We start from the raw sequence: 20,880 nt of genomic DNA on the forward strand, positions 1-20,880 counted from the left end.
GAATGGATGTAGGGTCAAAAAATCAATGGCCACGTCTGTAGCTTAGAGGCAGCTTGGACCCTATACAAGCCTCCATGTTCCCAGTGCACTGGTCATGGCATTCAAGGCACCAGTTATGATATAAGTGCAATGATTGGGTATCAATATTTATTGTCAAGGCCACTGGAGGACAAATAAAACAAGGCTGACTGCGAACCCTAGGACTGGGGTCTTCCGACCCTAATTAAGACTCACATTGTGAATGTGCAGGCTCGTCTGTGGGGAAAGCTCAGCCACGTGTCATTCTCCACGATGATATCAACTTACAGAGGGTGGCCTTGGTATGCAATGTGCAGACCGTGGCAAAGTCAAGGGCTGGGAGTTACGTTAGCATTGTCCTCATGGAGAGTGGTTCAGCGGGACCATCGTGTGATTTTTGACAAACGTTCATAACCCTGCATTCATCGGAAGCCTGCCAAGTTTACATCCTGCATTGCCTTGGCATTTGCGAGAGGCATGGCCCAGTCAGGTTTGACACAGCAGTCAATGATAACTCATTCCCTTCATAGATACTGCTGAGCACCCAGGAGACGCGTCAGAGCATCAATTTCATACCATCACGGTCCTCGACCTTGTCCACCTCACAAAGGCCAATCATTTCTAGGAACCCTAAGTCAATGAGTGCAGTCATGGCATGAACTATACATCGATTTGCGTTCTGCGATTTCACTAAGGGGTTCCATGAAGCGCCACTAGGTAGCCGTTCAGAAGCAAAGTAAAATCCTCACAGGTAAGTGGACAGGTTCATCAGGATGAGCACACACCTCTGACAGCACACACTCATTCCCATCTAGCAGACATTTCAAATGTCACCAAGTGGAACCAACTTCGCTCAGTCTAATGCATGGGGAGAGCGGAAAGGAATAACGTTCAACATTAAACGCAGAAGAGGCATGAAGGGCTATGTTGCTCTAGGATGAATACTACTGTAACCAGCACCTCACAGTCATAAAATAGACACCACTGCAAAGATCATTTGGGTAAAAAGACTCCAACATCGGTCATGACAAATACTTACAACATCCACAAACTGCAGACTTCAATGCTACAGCATCAACCTTGGTGAACAATTCACATGAGATTACATAATGTCTGCCTGTGATGCAACGGTTACATGAGTCTTGTCCAGCCATCATTTTTGTACAGGAAGTACCTTTGTTCATGTCGCAGATGTGGAACTGAAGGCGATTCACTGTGATGAGATTGAGTGAGACTTAATGGAACTCAGGGACAGGATGGGAGATAATTGATGGGAGGGGGGTGTTCATTTTTTATCCTTGAATGATCGCAGCACGTTTTCTTCCATCGCATCGATTAGCCATTTATTACCTGAGACTTGGAAAGGAATATGTGCGAAATATATTTACAACAGTGCAGATTGTGTACAGTGAATGAACCTCCATGCCACCATTGTACATTCAAAACTTCTTAATTTTCGTAACTCTTCCGCCACATCTAGGTGCAGCCCCAACATCTGCAGTAGAGGTTCAGAGCAGCATTCTGCTGACTGCTATGCCCTGACGTCTGAGACGACTTTGGCGGGTGTTCTTTGGAGGCCCGAGGCCTGGAGGGCCCCGGCCTGCTAAGGGTTTCCTGCTCTGGGGCAGGTGCACCCTCCTTAGCCTGACCTGCTGGAGTTGATGGGGTCACAGGCAGAGGGGGCTGGAGCTATAGGACACCCTTGGAATGTCCTGGATGGATGCCCCTGGAATGTCTGGCTGGTGCTCTTCCTCCCTTTAGATGCCCGAGGGCTCTTCCCAGGCTTCTTGAGGAGAAGGGACACCTGGAGGGAGGTCGAGGTGCCCCGCCCCCTCCCACCTAGCACTGTTGGAATGCACCCATGGCTAGAGTGATGGCGTGCAGGTCTGAGCTCAAATCTGGCAGAAACTGCTGGACCTGGGTCTCCAAGGTGGCCGCCACCCTTCCCATGGAGATTTCAATGCACTTGCATACCACAGCCAAAACATCAGACAGAACACGGACAGACTCCTCTATCCTTCATTCCAGTCTGGTGGCAGCCTCTGACAACCCTGCCTGATGTTCCCCCGCTTGTTTGTGCATCTCCAACATTTCTCTCAGGGCTGATTTCAGAGGCTTGTCATCAGGCTCAGACTCAGCAGGGGTCTAGTCTCCAGTCTGAGTGTCAGAGACCTCGGCTGTCACTATCTCCTCCTGCTGTGGACACGTGTCCATGAGATAATCACCAGGTGGTGACCCCAAGCTTATTCTATAACTAGGTCCCACCGAGGTGTGTGTCTCTGCACTGGTGGAGGGTGCAAGTGAATGCACTGATGGGTCTTCCTCAGATGAACCCTTTGCATCTTCCTCCGAGGTGCTGTGAGGGCTGTGGTTGAGGTGCTTGCTTGGCGTCTTCCTCTGCCTTTTCTTGCTGGTGTCTGGGATAAAGAGAAAGGATAATTAGTGATTGATTAGGTAGGCTCCAACATTATAGGTCACTCACAGTCATTGTCCACATGTTATTGATGTACACTGGATAGACCCTCATTGGCTTGTTGATCTCACCTTACACGGAGGAGCGATCTCTGTCCTCACCAGTGAGTTCTGCTGCTTGCTCCTCTTGCGAGGAGAGTGCCCTCAGCTCTGGGGTACCCCCCCTAGTCTTTGCTCTTTTCTGTCAGTTGTGGGTGATCTTGTCCTGCACATAGACAGATAGATTGACTGCGAGCACTATGGATGAAGGAGTATTTCAGAAGCACGCATGCCTGCTGTGTGTGCCGAGCCCTCCCCAGTAAGCAATTAAGACACCGTTTGTGCAGGATCTTACATGAGATGGTGATCTTAGAGTGGCTGGCAGACATTTAGTGCTGATGTCCCATCTGCTGGTAGTGTGTGACATCCTTGTGGCTCTAACGCTTAGACTGCCTGATGCCCTTGCCCTTGTGAGAGCGCGAAGTTTCACTAACACTGGCGAGGGCATCAGATCATTCATTCGATTACTGCGCTGGAGGGCGGTTGCTTTTTGCGTGCCACGGGCGTTGACCTCCATGGCGACCTCCTCCCAGGCCGGTGTGGTCAGGCAGGAGGACCTCCTGCTGCCATCCCTCGGAAAGAGGACCTCCTGCCTTTCCTGGGCAGCCTGGAGGGGAATCACCAGGGAGGCATCACTGAACCATGGAGCCGAGGATTTATTTTGTTTGGTCGCCATGGTAATGCAGAAGTTCACAGCACACCTGGCCTGCAGTGAGTGAATGTCTGTGCGGGGGCCATTTAAAATGGTGCCAGGACCTTCGACCGCATGGAGTAATAGCGGAGCAGAAAAATCCCTGCCTGTCCCGCCACGAGATTTGACGAGCCCCTCTTTGATGCATAATTAATGAGCTGAAAAGTGGAAAATAGGGAGCGAAAATCCACTCTGCCGCTCAGCCAGAATCACGCCAACTTTCCTGCCCGCCACACGTTTAGTCTCCAGAATGAAAAATACCGGCTTTAAATGCTTGTCAAAAAATCAATAATGTGCAAACAAGGGTTCTTCAGCTTGCTGCAGTAAGGAGCGCAGATGTTGGAGATTTATCCTCACACATTATGATCAAAGTTAATTCATTGTGAACTGACTTAGCATTGTTTATGAAGTCCCTTGGTTCACTGTAGCGTATTGTTATAATGAGTGGAAGTTTGTAGCATGATGTGAGTGAGGAAGGTTGATTGTTGATGTTAGTAAGTGTCAGAGTTATTTATCATACTGAGTAGTTTATAACAGACGATTTGCTCTTGTCTTCCAGAATGGCTGGCGAAGGTATTGGGCAAACAGCTGCTAAGGTAGGACTAAGTGCCACTTTTTCTGTTTACAGTTGCTTAATCATTTCTGTAATCATTCTCCAATAATTATAAATATGTGTACATTGTTACAGTGAAATGTTTTACATCATTTATAAGAAGATAATGTCATTAGTACTGGGAGTATGATTTATTTGATTTACATTTCCTCTTGTGAAATTCAGGAATTTGTCACTTGGGAGTTATCAAGTGTACCTGACTTTTTTTCCTTTATTCTTTTATGGATTATAGGTGTCACTGGCAAGGCCTGCACGTGTTACCCATCTCTAATTGCCCTTGAACTGAGTGGCTTGCTAGGCCATTTCAGAGGGCAGTTAAGAGTCAACCACACTGCTATGGACCTGGGGTCACATGTGGGCCAGACTGGGTGAGGATGGCAGATTTCCTTCCCTCAAGGGCATTTGTGAACCAGATGAGTTTTTATAACAATCAATGGTAGATTCATCATCTCCATTACTGAGGCTAGCGCCATACTCCAGGTTTATTAATGAAATTTAAATTCTGCCAGCAGCTGTGGTGGGATTTAAACCCATGTCCCCAGACTGGGTTTCTGGATTACTAATCCAGCAACATTACCACTATGCCACTATGCCTCCTAAAAGTCACCTGTCAGCAGCACCACTGCTATTTAATTTTCCACTGATTGGCCGCAGCTCTGTAGTCCCAACAGCGCCACCAGGAGTGATGGCCGCTGCTAAGACTGCAGGAGATTCTAAGTTCCAGGAAAGGTAAGTCCAGGGGCCTTGTGGCGGGGACAGGAGGAGCTGCTCGGGCTCGGGGGGTGGGGACGGGGGGGTGGTGTGGTGGCAGAGGCGGGGGGTTGGGAGTGTAGCAAAGGAGTCGGGATTGTGTTGGACATCTGACGGGAGGGGGTGGACGTAACAGGAGGGCTCTGATGGGGAAAGGTGGCCAAGATGGGGCGCCCACCTCCTTTCCTGCCTGAAACCCAAGCAGGCTTATATGCCAGGCTTCCACCACCAATCCACGCCGCCCCTCCCCCCAGCCCCACAACCTCCTCCCAGCCACCTCAAAATTACAGCCAATAATTCACTAATTCAGGACCTAAATCAGGGCAAGAGTAGGCAGACTGCCCTAGGCCTCGCCCTCTCTCCTGTAAAATTCCTGACAGGAAGGGGGCGGGCGGGTGGCTATGCAGCAGGAGGGCTGACCAGAGAATTCTACGCCTTCGTCGCTTGGAACCTGCCGGCAGTGACCGGTAAAATTCTACCCCAATGCATTGTAAATAGTATGGTTATCTCAATTGTTTTCTAACACATAATATGCTTTTTTCCCATTACTAGTTTGTTTGTGAAAACCAAGAGGTTCACAAAACTGCGGCTCTTTAATTATCGTGGAAACATGTTTATTTTGAAAAGCATCGGATATTATGGGTGTTCTTTCTGGAGCATTTCAAGATAGGAGTCAAAGTTGTTTTTACTGGGATGGCTCTTTGAGTTTTATTGTACTAGCTGTAGGAATGTAGTTAACATGGATACTAAAAATCAATTATCTCTCGTCCAACTACTCTCCTTGGAAAAATCTAAGCTTTGTTGTCAAATGGTGCCTTTATCAGCCAGTGAGGGAAACAATCAGCACCATTCCTCTACAGAGACGGGAGAAATCAAATTCTATTGCCAGTGTTTTGGATATCACGTTCCACAATCTGCCTGTTTGAATTTAGATTACTGGAGGGAGTAAGACCACAAACTGCATATTTTTATCAAATATATATATAGATATGCTCATCACTATCTCTGAAATTTTTAAAACTGAACAAAGACCTCTAAAATAGCTGAAACTGTGTCTGTCTGTCACCCCTGGACAAAAGAAGCCACTTGGCAGTTTTAGGAAAACTTGCACCTCGTTATCTCTGATCAGCCACTAACAACCCCCTGTGGACTATACAGCCCAACGTCAAAGAGAGCTATACAAAGGCCATCCGTATTTAGTAACCCAGGCTGGCCAGAAGGAGATAGATCGTCTGCTAAGACAAAGGTCCTGTAACCTTCCTTTCAATTCCTAATAGCTAAGACATTTAAGTCTCTGGAATCCAGACAATGGATGCACATCCTTTGTCAAAGATGGTGGAGAGGTGGGAGTCATGTGACATGGGCCACTAATTTGTGGAACAAGTAATATTGCCTTGCTGAACTGAAAAGCTCAGCCTGCTGCTTTAACATCTGCCAAACAGTCCATGCCGAAAGAGCTCTGGCCCAGGTTGGGCACCTGGCCCCATCTACCCTGCTTCTGTTGGAAGTTCTGTGCCATTGCCTACAAGATTCATTCATCTCTGTGTGCCTGTCTCATCTTGTGAAGTCAACACCACCAGAAAAGGGAAATCTACAACATCGGCTTTCAGCCCATCGACCTCCGTGAAGGAATACCTCATTGGACTTTGATTCTGGAACCCACGTGAAACAATATTTCTTATCTCTATGACCTCTGAACTGTAAATCTTTCTTTTCTCTATCCCTCCCTTTACTATCTGAATGCGAGGGGGACATTGAGTGTGTGAAAATAAACTAACCCTTTGAGTTCATCCTATCTAAGCAAGGAGATCTGAATGGTGAAACATTAGCATCCCTTAGCACAGAGAAACTGAAAGCTATTGCTAGGGAGTTATGTTAAAGTTACCCAATAAAGTGAAGAGAAGTGAACTGATCTGGTTGTTGGTAGAACATTTGGATCTCACATAGCCAATAGAACCGGCAGATGAAAGGTTCAACCACGACTCTCAATCCCCTGCCCTAGTCAAATTTGAGCTGGAAAAGCTCAGAATGCAGCTAGAATTTCAAAAGAGAGAAAGAGAGAGAGAAAGGGAAAGAGAGAGAGAGCAAGGGAACAGGCGAGAGAAAAAGAGAGGGAAGAATTCCAGCTTGGAAAATTGGAAATGGAGTTAAAAGTTCAAAGGGAGAGAAATACCAGACAGCTGGAAGCTGTGAGGGAAAATCTCTCTGTACCCAGTAACATCCCCTGTCTCCCTAACCCAGAACCACTCTCTGAGGACCTCAAGTATGCTAGCTAGACTCATTCCCAAGTTCAAAGAGAGTGATGCGGAGTCATTTTTGCCACTTTTGAGAAAGTAGCAGGGCAACTAAAATGGCCATCAGATATCTGGACCTTCTTAGCTCAAGGACAGCTGTCTGGGAGAGTTCAAGAGGTCTACTCCATGCTGACTCCTGATGTGTCCATGAATTACGAGCAGACCAAGGCTGCCATCCTAAGTGCCTACGAGTTAGTCAAAGAGACATATTGCCAGCAATTCCAGGACGCTCATAAGAAGCCCATGCAAACCATTGAATGACTGAAGCAAATCATGTTCGATCGATGAGTAAGGTCCCTGACGATCCCATGCACCTATGAGAAATTGTGGGAGTTGATGTTGTTAAAGGAATTTAAAAACTGCTTTACCTCCAGCCAGGGGATGCACTTGGAGGAGCAGAGATTCCTGACGACCCAGATACAGCCACCACAACAGACACCCACTGCCCTGGAAGCTTCCAAACTATACCCATGAACATTGGAAAGATAAGTAGGGTGACCTAGATAGGAAAGGACCACACCCAGAAAAGAAAACACAAAGGACAGTGGAGAAGCCCTCCTGCAGCCCGAAAGGGGAACTCCCGGAGACCAGTGTGTTCCCATTGTAATAAAATAGGCCATTCCAGGCCGGAGTGCTGGAAATTGTGAGGAAAGTCTGCAGGTCTAATAGGGCTCCATATGAGTAGTCACCCGAAGGACACCCCAGCGGCAGAGCAGGCAGAGACTCTCGCTACAGAAACTTACCCCTTGGAGGGAATAACACTATGTGTGTCCGTGCCGGACAAGCTCCCAGAGGGCTTCTGGGGTTGCATCCCTTCAGGAACAGTGTCCCCCTACCTGTCCCATAATGTGAGCAAGTCCACTGTACTGCTCTGGGACACAGGGGCCACTCAGTCTTTAACATTGGAGGGAAACTTAAACCTACCCCTCCCCGAGTCCTCCCTGAAGGCCAAAGCCCTGATCAGTGGAGTGAGAGGAGGATCTGTGTCTGTCCCTCCAAAGGGCCTTCCTTGAGTGCGACCTCAGGCCCTGTCACAGTCGGAATTGTCCCTGAACTACCAATAGCAGGAATCGATTTCCTCCTCAGAAGCAATTTGGTTGGCAGCAAAGTATTAGCCAGCAAAATAAAAAAGCCAAATATTAGCCATCAGGAATCTGCAGGAGTGCAGAAGGCTGGAGAATGCTTAGTGGCCCAAAAGGGTGAACTCATTCCTATTGAGCGAGAGCTGTTTGCATGTAACATGGCCAAAGTCAGGCCAGTAAAATTCAAAGAGTTCCAGGTAGGGCCAATGGAATTTAAAATAGACTCATAGAATATCGCAGAATGAGACAGGGACCGGAGAAGTCCCAGAGCCAGGAAAGAGATAAAGAGGGAGACGCCCCACGTAATCAAAGAGCCTGAAGGAAGGCGAGTTATTAAACCAGGAAAGACTGAGGTTAAGGAATTGCCTGAGGTATGGCTGGCAGAAACCTTCTTTCCAAATTTAAGTAGGCATCCAGGAGTCCCCAACCAGATGAGCAGGCAGGGGTTGAGATGCCTCACCCAGTTGAAAAGCCACAAGGGAGCTACACATCCACTTGAGGGCAGAAGTGTTCCAGGGGACAGGGAACAAGTTAGGAGAGCGCCCACTCCCAATCCAAAGGTGCCGACTATGAAACTATTGATTGGTCTAGCCGGCAGCTTTATGGTGAATCTAAGAGGGAACTAGGAATGTTCCCAAATTTGCCCAGAAAGAGTGAGTGATGCCTCACTTAGTTGAAAATCCACAGGGAGCTACAGTGAGAGCTGACCATCTACCAGAGGGCAGCAGTGTTCCAAAATACATGGATCCTACCACCCAACTTACCAGCAGAGAGATTCTAACCGGATTGGATTGCGAGGCAACCTGACAGGGCTACTCACTGCATTTAAAACGACCCATAACAACCCACCAGGCGACAGCACTGTGGCCCTATCCGATATGGATGCAGGAGAGGCCCCTTACAGAAGGCAGTCTTCCTATCATCTGGGCCCAGAAAGGCGGGCCCAAGTTCAGGAGCAGATTGCCCACCTGTTGCCGTGACAACCACATCACCTAGCAACAGAACTGGAACACCCCAGAGGTGCTAGCGCCTGAGCTGGACACTAAATCAGAACCCCCAAAAGAAGCCGATGTCCCATTAAAACACCTCAATCTCCTGACAATCAGCCTAACCACAGTCCCTGGGCTTGAACAGCTGAACCCACAGGTTACCAAGATGTCAGGGAGGAGCTAAACTGGACCAGAGCCGCTCAGCCCCATGATCAAAGGACCTGGCACTCACAGGGTGAGATACCCAGCAGATAGCCCCGAGCAGCTGGATCATTACTCACCCGCTGTGTGCTAACCACCCTGCAAAATCCCCCAGACACTTAAACAGGAGTTGGACAGGAGTTCTGAAACCAATGGTTTTGCTTAGGCCTGATCTCCACAGAGGAAAATTCAGAACTCTAACCCGGCAAGACTTCCCACGAAGACAAGATTTTAATTTTCCCAGGTCACCTAATCATTCCATACCCCAGGACAGGACAATGCCCATGCTGATGCACTAACCCAGATTTAAACCTCAAAAAAGTTCAGCGGAGAGCTCCTATTGTCCCTGCCAGCTGTGTGTCAGATGTGCCAGTGTGAATGAGAGAATGAATGCACACTTCTTTAGCTCCTGTTCTTCCTTCATAAGATGACAAAAAAAAAGAAGTAGAATTCATTTTTTTCTCAGAGGCTGCGGGGACTGTGAGGGACTAAGACCACACACTGTGTATTTTTATCAAATATGTAAAGATATGCTCATCACTATTTCTAAAATTTCTAAAACTGAACAAAGACCTCTAAAATGGATGAAATTGTATCTGTCTGTGACCCCTGAACAAAAGAAGCCACTTGGCAGTTTTAAGAAAACTCACACCTCGTTACCCCTGAGGAGCCACCAACGACCCCCGTGAACTGTGCACCCCAACTTCAAAGAACTATACAAAGGCCATTTGCATTTAGTAACCCAGGCTGGCCAAAAGGAGATGGATTGTCTGCTAAGACAAAGGCCCCATTACCTTCCTTTCAATTCCTAATAGCTAAGATATTTAAGTCTCAGGAATCCAGATGATGGATGCACATCCTTTGTCAAAGATGGTGGAGAGGTGGGAGTCATGTGACTCGGGCCTCTGGCTTGTGGAACAAGTAATATTGCCTTGCTGAACTGAAAAGCTCAGTTTCTGCTTTAACATCTGCCTAGCCGGCCACACCGAAGGAGCTTTGGCTCAGGTTGGACACCTGGCCCCATCTACCCTGCTTCTGTTGGAAGTCCTGTGGCATCACCTACAAGACTGATTCATCTCTGTGTGCCTCTCTCATCTTGTGAAGTCAACACCACCAGAAAAGCACATTCTACAACATTGGTTTTTAGCCCGTTGACCTCCGTGAAGGAATGCCTCATTGGACTTTGATTCTGGACTCTGGAATCCATGTGAAACAATATTTCTTATCTCCATGGTCTCTGTACTGTAAATCCTTCTTTTCTCTATCCCTCCCTTTACTACCTGGATGGGAGGGGGACGTTGCAAACCCTCTTTTCGTGTTTTGAGTGTGTGCAAATAAACTAGCCCTTTAAGTTAATCCTATCTTGAGTTTACTGTGGGGTTATTAATAGAAAATTAGATCACACAAAAAAAAGGGGTAATAAAGAGAGAAACAAATCAAAACACCTTTCTGTCGACAGACAGTTGGCGAGAGGAGAAATTGGTGCTGTTTAAACTACCCGCCCCCATAGCCCCCACCCCATCTGTAACAATTGACTTAAGGTGACTGGATAAATCAAATTCCTTTTTTATTCAGCGGGGTTGTGAAATTATTACCCATGTTTTAAATATGTTGTTCTGCAATTCCACCTGTATTCTCCAGTCGCAAGTAAATTGATAGCTTTGGGAATGATTTTCAACGAGTGTTCAGTGATTTAGTTAAACCTACCAGTCTAAAGTTGAAGTGAAATAGTTCTGATGGGAATACATGTAACATAGATATTTTCCAAGAATAGCAACGATCTTTCCCATGACCTTTGAGATCAAATTGCAAGGTCTCTGGCAAACTCTTGATATTGATCATATTATTGAATTATTTCTAGATTCATGGTTCTTTTCCCACCATATCTCTTCCCCTCCCCCCAAGCCTGGACACATTGGGCTGCCATTTGCTATCTTGGCTATTCATTCTGTAGACAGAGTACCAAGTGCAATTTACACTGGGTTTGAAGTGTATAGTCACTTACCAGGCCCTGCTTTCAATTAATTTTAATTATTTATCACAGTTCACACTGTCGTTCCTTCTAATGAGTTTGTAATTATCTGTAACAGCATACGAACATTGGATTAATGTGATGTCGTATAGAGAGTTTATGAACTGATTTTGTGTGGCTGGAATTAGAATTAAAGTAAGGTTAATTAATTAAAGTAAACTGAACTATTTTATCGATAAATATAACAAACTGAGAACACTTCTTTTTAACTGAGTGATAAGGACGTCCCTTCATCACCATTGTACATCAACTCACAAAATGCAGTCTTTTCCATTCATCATTTTGCTTCTTTCCCCAGTTGGTCAGGAGATGAAGTAATCTTAGGTTGAAGATTTATTCCTGGGAGTTAAAGTCTTTATTTTCCGCAGTCAGTTTAGGCTCCATGCAGGGTAACAACAGTATAGGGTTGCCGAATGATTGTCAGTTGCACTGGTAAACATGGGAAAATGCATGCAAGACTCTACATTTGCTCCCTCCAGCAGGGTATAAGGGAGGGTATCTGTTTTTCATTTTTTGGAGATTAATAAAAATTAAACATATAGGGGCTGATATCACAGTCCAGTATTGTACCAGCAAGACTGGTACTTTTTAGTCATTGTGGGGTAGAAATTCACTACACTTCAAACAGTACTCCATTGGCTGTAAAGACAATTGTATGAAGACAAGTCTTGCTTTCTTTTCTTTTACCTATTTTCAAACTACATGGGCATGCCCACATTTTAGGACAGCACAACTCTCTGCCGTGCTGCCATTGTCAGTGCATTTGTTCCATGCCTCAAGAAATATAATAAGGAGCTGACTCCTCAAGCATTCAGCCACGCAAAGTAATTGCATGCTGCATGTTCACAGAACCATATCAACTGGCTAATAGCCAGGATCTCCTACTGCATGCGTAAGGCAGGGCCTCTGCTCCACCTGCTTCATGGCATTAGCTGTTTGTGGGGCAGGATTGGTAAGGTGCATCAGGTTGCTGTCATCTTGGATACCTGGTAGTCAATGGCAGCATCAGCTTTATGTCCCCACACCCCTTAAGGTTTCTTATCATCCCTTTATAGATTTGAAAATTAGGGCTGCTGTGCTTAACCTTTGCTCATATCTGGTCCCTATTAACTTATACTGTATGCTACATTTATATATATTACCATTATGTACTGTACTTAACTCGAATTCATCTGTATCTCATAATTTTATGGCAGAATTGTATGTGCTTCATAAGCTGAGTTATTATTAGTGTGATCTGATGAGAAATCTCCATCGCATGATTAAATGGGTAATAATGAATGGTTTTGGTGCAGAAATTCACTTAAGCTATTGCTCAAACTTGGCACCTGATTAAAAAATTTAGTCACGTCTCCACTTCAGCGCCAGGACTAGAAAATAAGCGCCATTATTTTTACATGTAGTTTGGTGTTAGCGTTCAGTTAACATCCTGAAACCTTTAGGTAAGTAAGTGCCAACTTAGGTGTAGGAGCTTCCTGCATCTAGTGAAGCACGAGGTAGACAAACCATGTGGTTATGTCAGTTTTCATTGCTAGATTTTCCTAGGAAAGGTCGTCGGCCTATTACCAGATGCTATAGCTTGAGGGGTGCCACTCCGTATCAGGCATGGCTGACCAGGAGACTCTCGTACTCTTACCGTCTGCCACAGGTGTACTGGAAGGGTTGACAGATTGATAATCAATCTATTTGGCCATGTGATGAACAAACCTTCCGTGGCCACCAAGTCCTGGAACAGAATTTTATGGTAGGCAGAGAGGGTGCCCATAAAATTCCCTGGGTCGCCTTCCTGCTGCCCTTCTGCCCACCCCCAACCGGTGCACAATTCTATGTGGGGGAGATGGGGCCCAGAGTGGCCAGCACCACGCCCTCACCCCAATTGAGGCTTTTGAGTGGCCAATTATTGCCCATTTATTGCCAATTTTGAGGCTGGCTTGAGGAGTATTTTTTTATTCATTCACAGGATGTGGGCTTTGCTGGCTAGGCCAGCATTTATTGCCCATCGCTAGTTGTCCTTGAGAAGGTGGTGGTGAGCTGACTTCTTGAACCGCTGCAGTCCCTGTGGTGTAGGTACACCCACAGTGCTGTTAGGAAGGGAGTTCCAGGATTTTGACCCAGCGACTGTGAAGGAACAGCGATATATTTCCAAGTCAGGATGGTGAGTGACTTGGAGGGGAACTTCCAGGTGGTGGTGTTCCCATCTATCTGCAGCACCTGTCCTTCTAGATGGTTGTGGTTGTGGGTTTGGAAGGTGCTGTCTAAGGAGCCTTGGTGAGTTCCTACAGTGCATTTTATAGATGGTACACACTGCTGCTACTGTGCGTCAGTGGCAGAGGGAATGAATGTTTGTGGATATAGTGCTAATCAAGCAGGCTGCTTTGTCCTGGATGGTGTCAAGCTTCTTGAGTGTTGTGGCTGCACTCATCCAGGCAAGTGGGGAGTATCCCATCACACTCCTGACTTGTGCCTTGTAGATGGTGGACAGGCTTTGGGGAGTCAAGAGGTGAGTTACTCGTCACACGATTCCTAGCCTCTGACCTGCTCTTGTGGCCACAGTATTTATATGGCTATCCCAGTTCAGTGTCTGGTCAATGGCAACTCCCAGGATGTTGATAGTGGGGGATTCAGTGTTGGTAATGCCATTGAACATCAAGGGGTGAAGGTTGGATTCTCTCTTGTTGGAGATGGTCATTGCCTGGCACTTGTGTGGCACGAATGTTACTTGCTACTTGTCAGCCCAAGCCTGGATATTGTCCAGGTCTTGTTGCATTTGGACAAGGACTGCTTCAGTATCTGAGGAGTTACGAATGGTGCTGAACATTGTGCAATCATCAGCGAACGTCCCCACTTCTGACCTTATGATGGAAGGGAGGTTATTGATGAAGCAGCTGAAGGTGGTTGGACCCAGGACAGTTTAAGGGAAGCAGGGAAGCTCAGCAGGTCACTCTGCTCTGGCCTTAAGTGGAAACACCTCCCTCAATGGCCCTCTTTTCACTTTCCACATCAGACACCAATACCACATCCTCCCCACTCCCATCAAGGTCAGCCCCCACGGGTGCTACTTCCCCTCCACCCCCCCAAACTCTTCATCAAGACTTGCACCCTCTGGGCCCCACCTCCCTTTCTCACCTTGTGACCACCCACACTTGCCTGGTCCTGAACTCCGGGACTTGAAGCTGGGGACTGTTTGCAATCCCAGTCCTGACCACTGCTGCCGCAGGTGTTGCTGGGACTACAGAGCTGCTGGCCCAATCAGATTGACCGGCAGCTGTCTGAGGTGGGACTTTACCCGAGTGAGGGTCAGCAGTCCTATCTCCAGCCAATTAATGCTCCTTGGGGTGTTAAATGGTTGTAGGGCAGCTGTGATTGGCAGGGATGCATTCCCCGCCAACTCTTCGGGTAGCAGGGTGGGAAACCCTGTCATCCGAAAAATCCTGTACCTGGAGCAGGAGCCAAACCCGGAGTTTCTGGCTCAAAAGCAGGGGCGCTACCCACTGAGCCACAAGACCTCCAAGTCAACTGTACTCCACACTGTAAACTGTAGCGTGTGCATATAAAAAAATTATCTACAGTAAATTAAGTGTATAAAACAGTAAATTGTAAAATACTCCAGCATAGATTGCAATAAGGTTTATTCCGCTTGATAATAAATTGCTGTACACAGTAATTTGTAGAAAATATCCAGCATATTGTATAAGCAACAGGCCAATGTAGCATGTGCATTATAAATTGTTATGCACGGCTACAGTCACACTGAGGAAAGCAATGTAATTGTTATACATGAAAAAAAAATACTGTAAAATTGAGCATTTGATAAAGGTTCCAATTGAACACTGGTATTATGCTGGTAAATTGCTCAGCTCATATTGTAAATCCATTAAGGGTTACTTTTAAATATTTAAGCTGTTTTCTCTCTTCCAGTCAGGCAAATGAAAATGGGGGATAAACTGTTTTAATCTAAAGAGTTTTTTCATTTGGAATACATTGATAGACAACTATCCTCAAATGAATTCTAAAAATTGAGATCCACCTCTCAGAGACACCACAAATTTTAATATGAATCAGCTCCGTAAACATTCAACTGGGCATCCTGATGGAGCTGACACAAATTGCTCTAAGGCAATTGTAATACAAGTGACCTTGCAGACTACATTGTTTAAGCTTGTTAAACAAAATAATGAACTGATTATTCAATGTATGTGCATTCTGTATGTTGCTTAATCCATGGTTGATTGTGCTTCACTCCTGGCCCTTAATTGCAAATTGGTTCAACCCTCGGAGGAACTTCAGATGGAATAAGAGCAAAGTATCCTCTGAAAAACAGGGAACACAGAAAACTATAGGAGGGAAACTCTCAAGGTCCTCAGCTGTGGTTAGACTGGCTTGAGATTAATTTTCATTCACAAAATAGTGTTCAACAACCAATAAACAACAGTGTGACAAGAGTTAAGTTTTCAAGCTGCGTTCTATCTCAAACGTTTCACCATCTGTTCTTCCTTTGAAATCTCACTAATGCTTGTAAGGAGAAAAGTTTCTCTCCAACTCCAAAATAACAGCATTGATTAAGATGTAAGTTTAATATACTCTTATGATTTAATAACAAGTTACAAATTTAACATGAAATGTTTTTAAAAAGACAGAACATATGTTATTTCTTAATCTTGATCTTAATGATATTACTAAAATTGATCTCCCTATTGTGCTACATTCAACATTTTATTTCAGTTGGTGAACATAGGTACCAGTTTATACAAAGCACCCATCCCATATTATCTGTTGGAGTTTCTTTTCATTGCAGTGGCTGTTCTATATTTAGTGCTGAATCTGATGCTCATTCTCACTTTGGCTGTGCAAAGCCAATTTGTTTTTCTCTGGGCCCCAACTGGGTGCCTAACAGGCATAGTGTATTGAAAGTACATTGTATCCATAAGTGGAGGAGTTGACAAAAGGTTCAGGGCTGGGTGACCTCCCATCCAGGTCAGCCTTTGACGATTCCTTCCGCAGGGTACAGGAACAGGAATAAAACTGCAATCGCATTCCTGGTGTCCTGCACTAGGACATTTTAAATTCTGCTGGAAGGTCTCAAAGTGCAAAAGTTGTGCCCAGGGAGGAAATATTCCAAATAATTTAGTTCTCTTCAGGATGCTGCACAGACCCTCTGCTGCATGGACAGATGAGTTGCAAGACCCATCGTTAGGATATTTTCGGGGTGCCTCTCTGGTTACTTCATGGGTGATGTCAGAGGAAAATGAGGAAAGAGGCTGGAAGCAACTCCACATTTACACTGTCAAGCTAAACCTGCACTACTCCAGGCGAAGGCCTCATTACAGCACATTGGGGAAGTCCCAGAAATTTTGGAGCTGCAAAGTTGTAGGGGTGATGCCAATGCTTTCTACAGCACCAATCCCTCTTTGCTGCCCCAGCAACTGATTATTCCCCAGATGCATCAAAAAGGAAAATATAGCCCTGTAGGTTAATGTTAGTGTAAAAACATCATGCATATTTGAGGCAAAGTTTTCAAAGTTTTGAACGTTTACCCTGGTGCTGTTGATCTTACCTCCATCTATCAGGTTGTGGACCATAAGAATGGGCCATCATTTATCCCATCATCAGCAGTTGACAGGTGTGACTGTGATGGTAAAATTGTGGGCAATATTTCATGTCCAACAGACATTTGACATTTAGTAAGAACACTTCTTTAAAAAAAGGCTTTAAAAATATACTTTAGTTATTCTGAATGATGATAGATGTGTAGGTTGAATATTGACTGTGTCATTAGAACTTTGATATGTGAAGCAAAGTAAATCATTATTTTTCATATCATCTTCCAAGTCTTCAACATCTGATAAATATTGTGTTTCAATCTGTTTATTTCTGCTGAAATTTCAATTGACATCTATAAAATTAGGTTATGGATCATGTAACAAACCCACAGCTCATTCTGCCGTGTATGAGGCAATTTGTTGGTGCAGGATTTTTTTTGTAATAACACACCACTGAAAAATAGCAACAGGAATGAGGATGCTCAGTTTCTTTGGTTTATTATCCCCTTTCTCCTTAAATATTCCTTCCTACCACTCCATACTATCCACCATCTTGGACCCAAAAGGTGACTAGACAGTCAGCACCCAGACCTCCTCCAGCACTAATATCGACCTGCTATTCTTTTAACCTCCTTCTTTTGGGAGATGTGAGCGACCTCTCCTTGATGCCACCTCATAGCTACACAACAATAATTGGTAATCCACCTTGTGGGGACATTGCCTTGGTTCTGCACTGCTCTACAATCATTAGTTTAATTAAATTCATTGTTAAGCACATGAAAACCCTGCCTGGATCACACTTTTCTAGAAATAAGACAGAATATATGAAGCCAACTACTCTGCTTCGTTGCCTCCAGTAAGATCATTATTTTTGTTCTCCTTGTTAAGAAGACCCCAAACATTAATTTCCTTCTTCTCCAACATATTTTCCTCTGTTGGCCTGTGAGTACCAATATCATAAACATTTCTTTTCAACTTATGGGTGGTAGTGAAAAAACTGTGACCATGAGTTGCCCACGTCTCAGTCCCAATTAAGTAAGTATTCTCAATCTCACTCAGTGTTTTATGAGCACATGAAACCAATCATCGGGTTACCAAGAAAAGATCTTAAAAGTTCTCAATCCAACCTCAGAACAAAGCACTTAATCCCTTTCCCCCTCTATGATTGAAGGTGGTTCATTTGTTGTTTTGGGAAATTGGAAAGTTATTATAGAACAAGCTATATAATAGTTTACTCTGCTATCCCTCCATGCATTGTCTGTTTCATGTTGTCTTTCACAATCTTATCTTCATTTTATTGTTTCTTGCTTCCTTTCGCTAAATTCTGCTTTCTCTTCCACTTTATCACTCATTCTTTCCCCTTCCATCTCTGAAGGTAGATTTCAGGTCCAGCAATTCTGGGTCAGGAATCAGGTCAGTGCTCTGTGTGTTATGAAAAAGCTCAAAGCGTTCAATAATGGCTGGACACCTTGCACAGATGGCATGTTCTAGGGCCTTCAAAAAAACTTGGTGATCTTCCCATTTTTAAAGATGCAACACACATTGATTACTCTATTTTGCATTTGAATTAATATTAATATTATCAATATTAAATTAAGTATTTTTCTTCCCTCTCCTTTCTCTCTTTTAAAACTTTGCATGGCAGGCATCCTTTAAGTAGATAATCCACTTGTGCAAATAAAAAAACAAGGTACTGTATAAAGCTTCGCAGAATGTGGTCTAATTCAAGGTGTTACATTTAAAAAGAAGTAGACAGTTTCATCTCCGACACAGTAGTTAGTTGTGGACATTTATCAACAGGCAACAAAATGGAAAAGTAGCAGTGTCAGAGCCTTAGGCAGAGCTGTAAGATCATTTTCTTTTCACAGTTTTGGATGAAGGGAACAAATGAGAGCTATTGGCAACTAAACCTCCTCCCCATTTCCTTACTCCTCACTGCTCCCATTTCCTTACTCCTTACGGCTCACTTGTAGAAGCAGAACCGGACTTTACAATTAGCTTGTCCTCCCAAAGTTCCATTCCTACAGCTTAGCAGTTACCATGGTGTACTTTTAACGCTAGATTGTGCCAGATTGTGATCAGAACTGACCCCATTTACTCTAGTCACACTTGGCAGGTTTTCTTGTTGGTAGAAATGTTAGTTATAAATATCTACACTGTAAATGTTGGCTCAATGCTGACGATAGATATCATTCATTAGTAGTGTCTTCATTTCCATCAGAACTGCAAAGGTTAGTGTGATATCAGAATTGGTTCCACCACAGAGGCCTCCTGTCATCCAACGTGTCCCTCTTGCTGCTCAGGTTAAGGTTGCAATCTGGATAAAAGTAATAGGATCGGCGTAAGTCAGACAGGCATTTTAACAGCCCTCCCATCTGGTTTTACACTGGACAAGGTTAAAAATCGCCACTTTTGTGTATAGCTAGTAATATTATATGGCAGCACATCTTCAGAGGACTTTAAGAGGAAAAACAACATCTGCCAAGTGGGAAAAATTAGGTGATCAAGGCATAATAGGAGAAAGAGATTCTGAGACTAGGAAAGGAGGTGGCAAGGAGTAAGGAAATGGGGAGGAGGTTCTAGAGTGTCAAAGCATAATGGCTGAGTGAGTGGCCAATAATAATGGAGCAAAAAAAGTAAAGATCCAGCAGTAGCCCAGCATCAGCGTTTACAGGTTAGCACTTAAGACAGCACTGGCACTGAGGTAGACTGGAGGAAGGGCATGGAGTGATTTGAGAATGAGAATCACAACATTTGGAATCTGCACATGCACAGTTAACCCCACAAATCCAGAAGTTGCTATCAGAGATACCACACTTCACCATAGGGTTTACTGTTAAAGCCCCCTGAGTTTGCAGTCAATTGGAAGTTGCTGAACTGATGAAAGCATGCCTTTTTACACTATTATACTGGTTATAAAAACCCTTGAAAAAGTTGCACCTTGTTGAATGAGATGTAACTGGGTTTCTGATGGCATAGTAAGTTCAGAATTCTTGCTGAACGCACTCACTGGCCCTGAAAACTAATTTTATATTTGAGGAATGTCAAATTTCTCCATGAAGATAAAAAAACTAATTTTTTAAAAAAGACTTTAGAAGTTATTTATGATATTTTAGTTTTCATCTTACTCCCAGGTCTATTCCCCATCATTTATTTCACTTCTGAAAAACTTCAACTAGAAATGACAATTCAGTGCATTGTCCATCCTGGTTTGCAGTTTGTGAGGATACTTTAATGTGATTGGTTGCTTATCATGCTTGATGACATCATCATTGGTTGAGTGCCCCTTCGGTAGGGGCAGATTCAAACTGATGCAGGGAAAGTGGAATTTCTTGCCACAGTGATCAGCAGATCCTTGTGGACAGCTTTCTTTGAGGCCAGTGGCGAGCACCATTGCTTCACTGCTCACCATGAAATCGGGGCCATTATATTAGATAAAATAAACAATGTCTAAAAGGTAAAAGCTATGACACTGCCAAAAGCGGAATAGCAATACTGCACTCGGCAACATTGTTGCAAGCCAATATGTTTGTGAAATCACATAAATTGCATGAGAGGCAATCAGTTCAGTATATTTCAGAAATTACTTCCCACCAAGATGTCAACCATGCACCCTTATGATGTGCCAGTAAGATCCTAGCATCAACTTGCCTAGCAGGGGTATTCTAACCAGGGGCTCAGCTGTGTTTGTGATAGTGCAGATGTTTATTAAATTCCCACTTATAATTACAAATGTTGGCCTGCAACATCCAAGCTCCAGGGCATCGGGGGATGCACTGGGGAACCTCCCCCCTACTCCGGAAGTCCCCAGGTAAAGAATGCATGGCAATTGCCCGGGAAGTTCAAACTTCCACTGGGCAATTTCCCTGCAATGGGAACCATCTGAAAGTACGATTTGAATTGCAAACTTCGGATGGTTCTGACTCCCTTACCAGAATAGTTACCCAAGAAAAGTTAGAAAAATTAAAACCACTTCTAGCCCCTGGGTAACTACAGTACTACCCTTTTGACCCCCTGTGAGACTCCCCCCATCTTCCGACACCCTACAGGACTCCCCCTGACCACCTGACCCCCCCACCACTGACCACCACCCAACTGATCAATTCCCCAACTACCCAAGTTCCACCCCCTGAGCACCCAATCCCCCCAAACATCTTAC

General features: G+C 44.7%; 1 protein-coding gene across 1 annotated transcript in view; it reads left to right on the plus strand.

Moving 5' to 3' along the window:
- Positions 1 to 20,880, plus strand: part of whrna (whirlin a) — a 199,360-nt gene that overhangs the window by 116,395 nt on the left and 62,085 nt on the right. Inside the window, exon 6 of the mRNA XM_078551285.1 lies at positions 3,780 to 3,816. Within this exon, the coding sequence (XP_078407411.1) occupies positions 3,780 to 3,816 (37 nt within the window). The remainder of the gene's footprint in view (positions 1 to 3,779; positions 3,817 to 20,880) is intronic.

The sequence above is a fragment of the Cetorhinus maximus genome, chromosome 10 (genome assembly GCF_964194155.1).
Source record: "Cetorhinus maximus chromosome 10, sCetMax3.hap1.1, whole genome shotgun sequence".
NCBI classification, from domain to species: domain Eukaryota; kingdom Metazoa; phylum Chordata; class Chondrichthyes; order Lamniformes; family Cetorhinidae; genus Cetorhinus; species Cetorhinus maximus.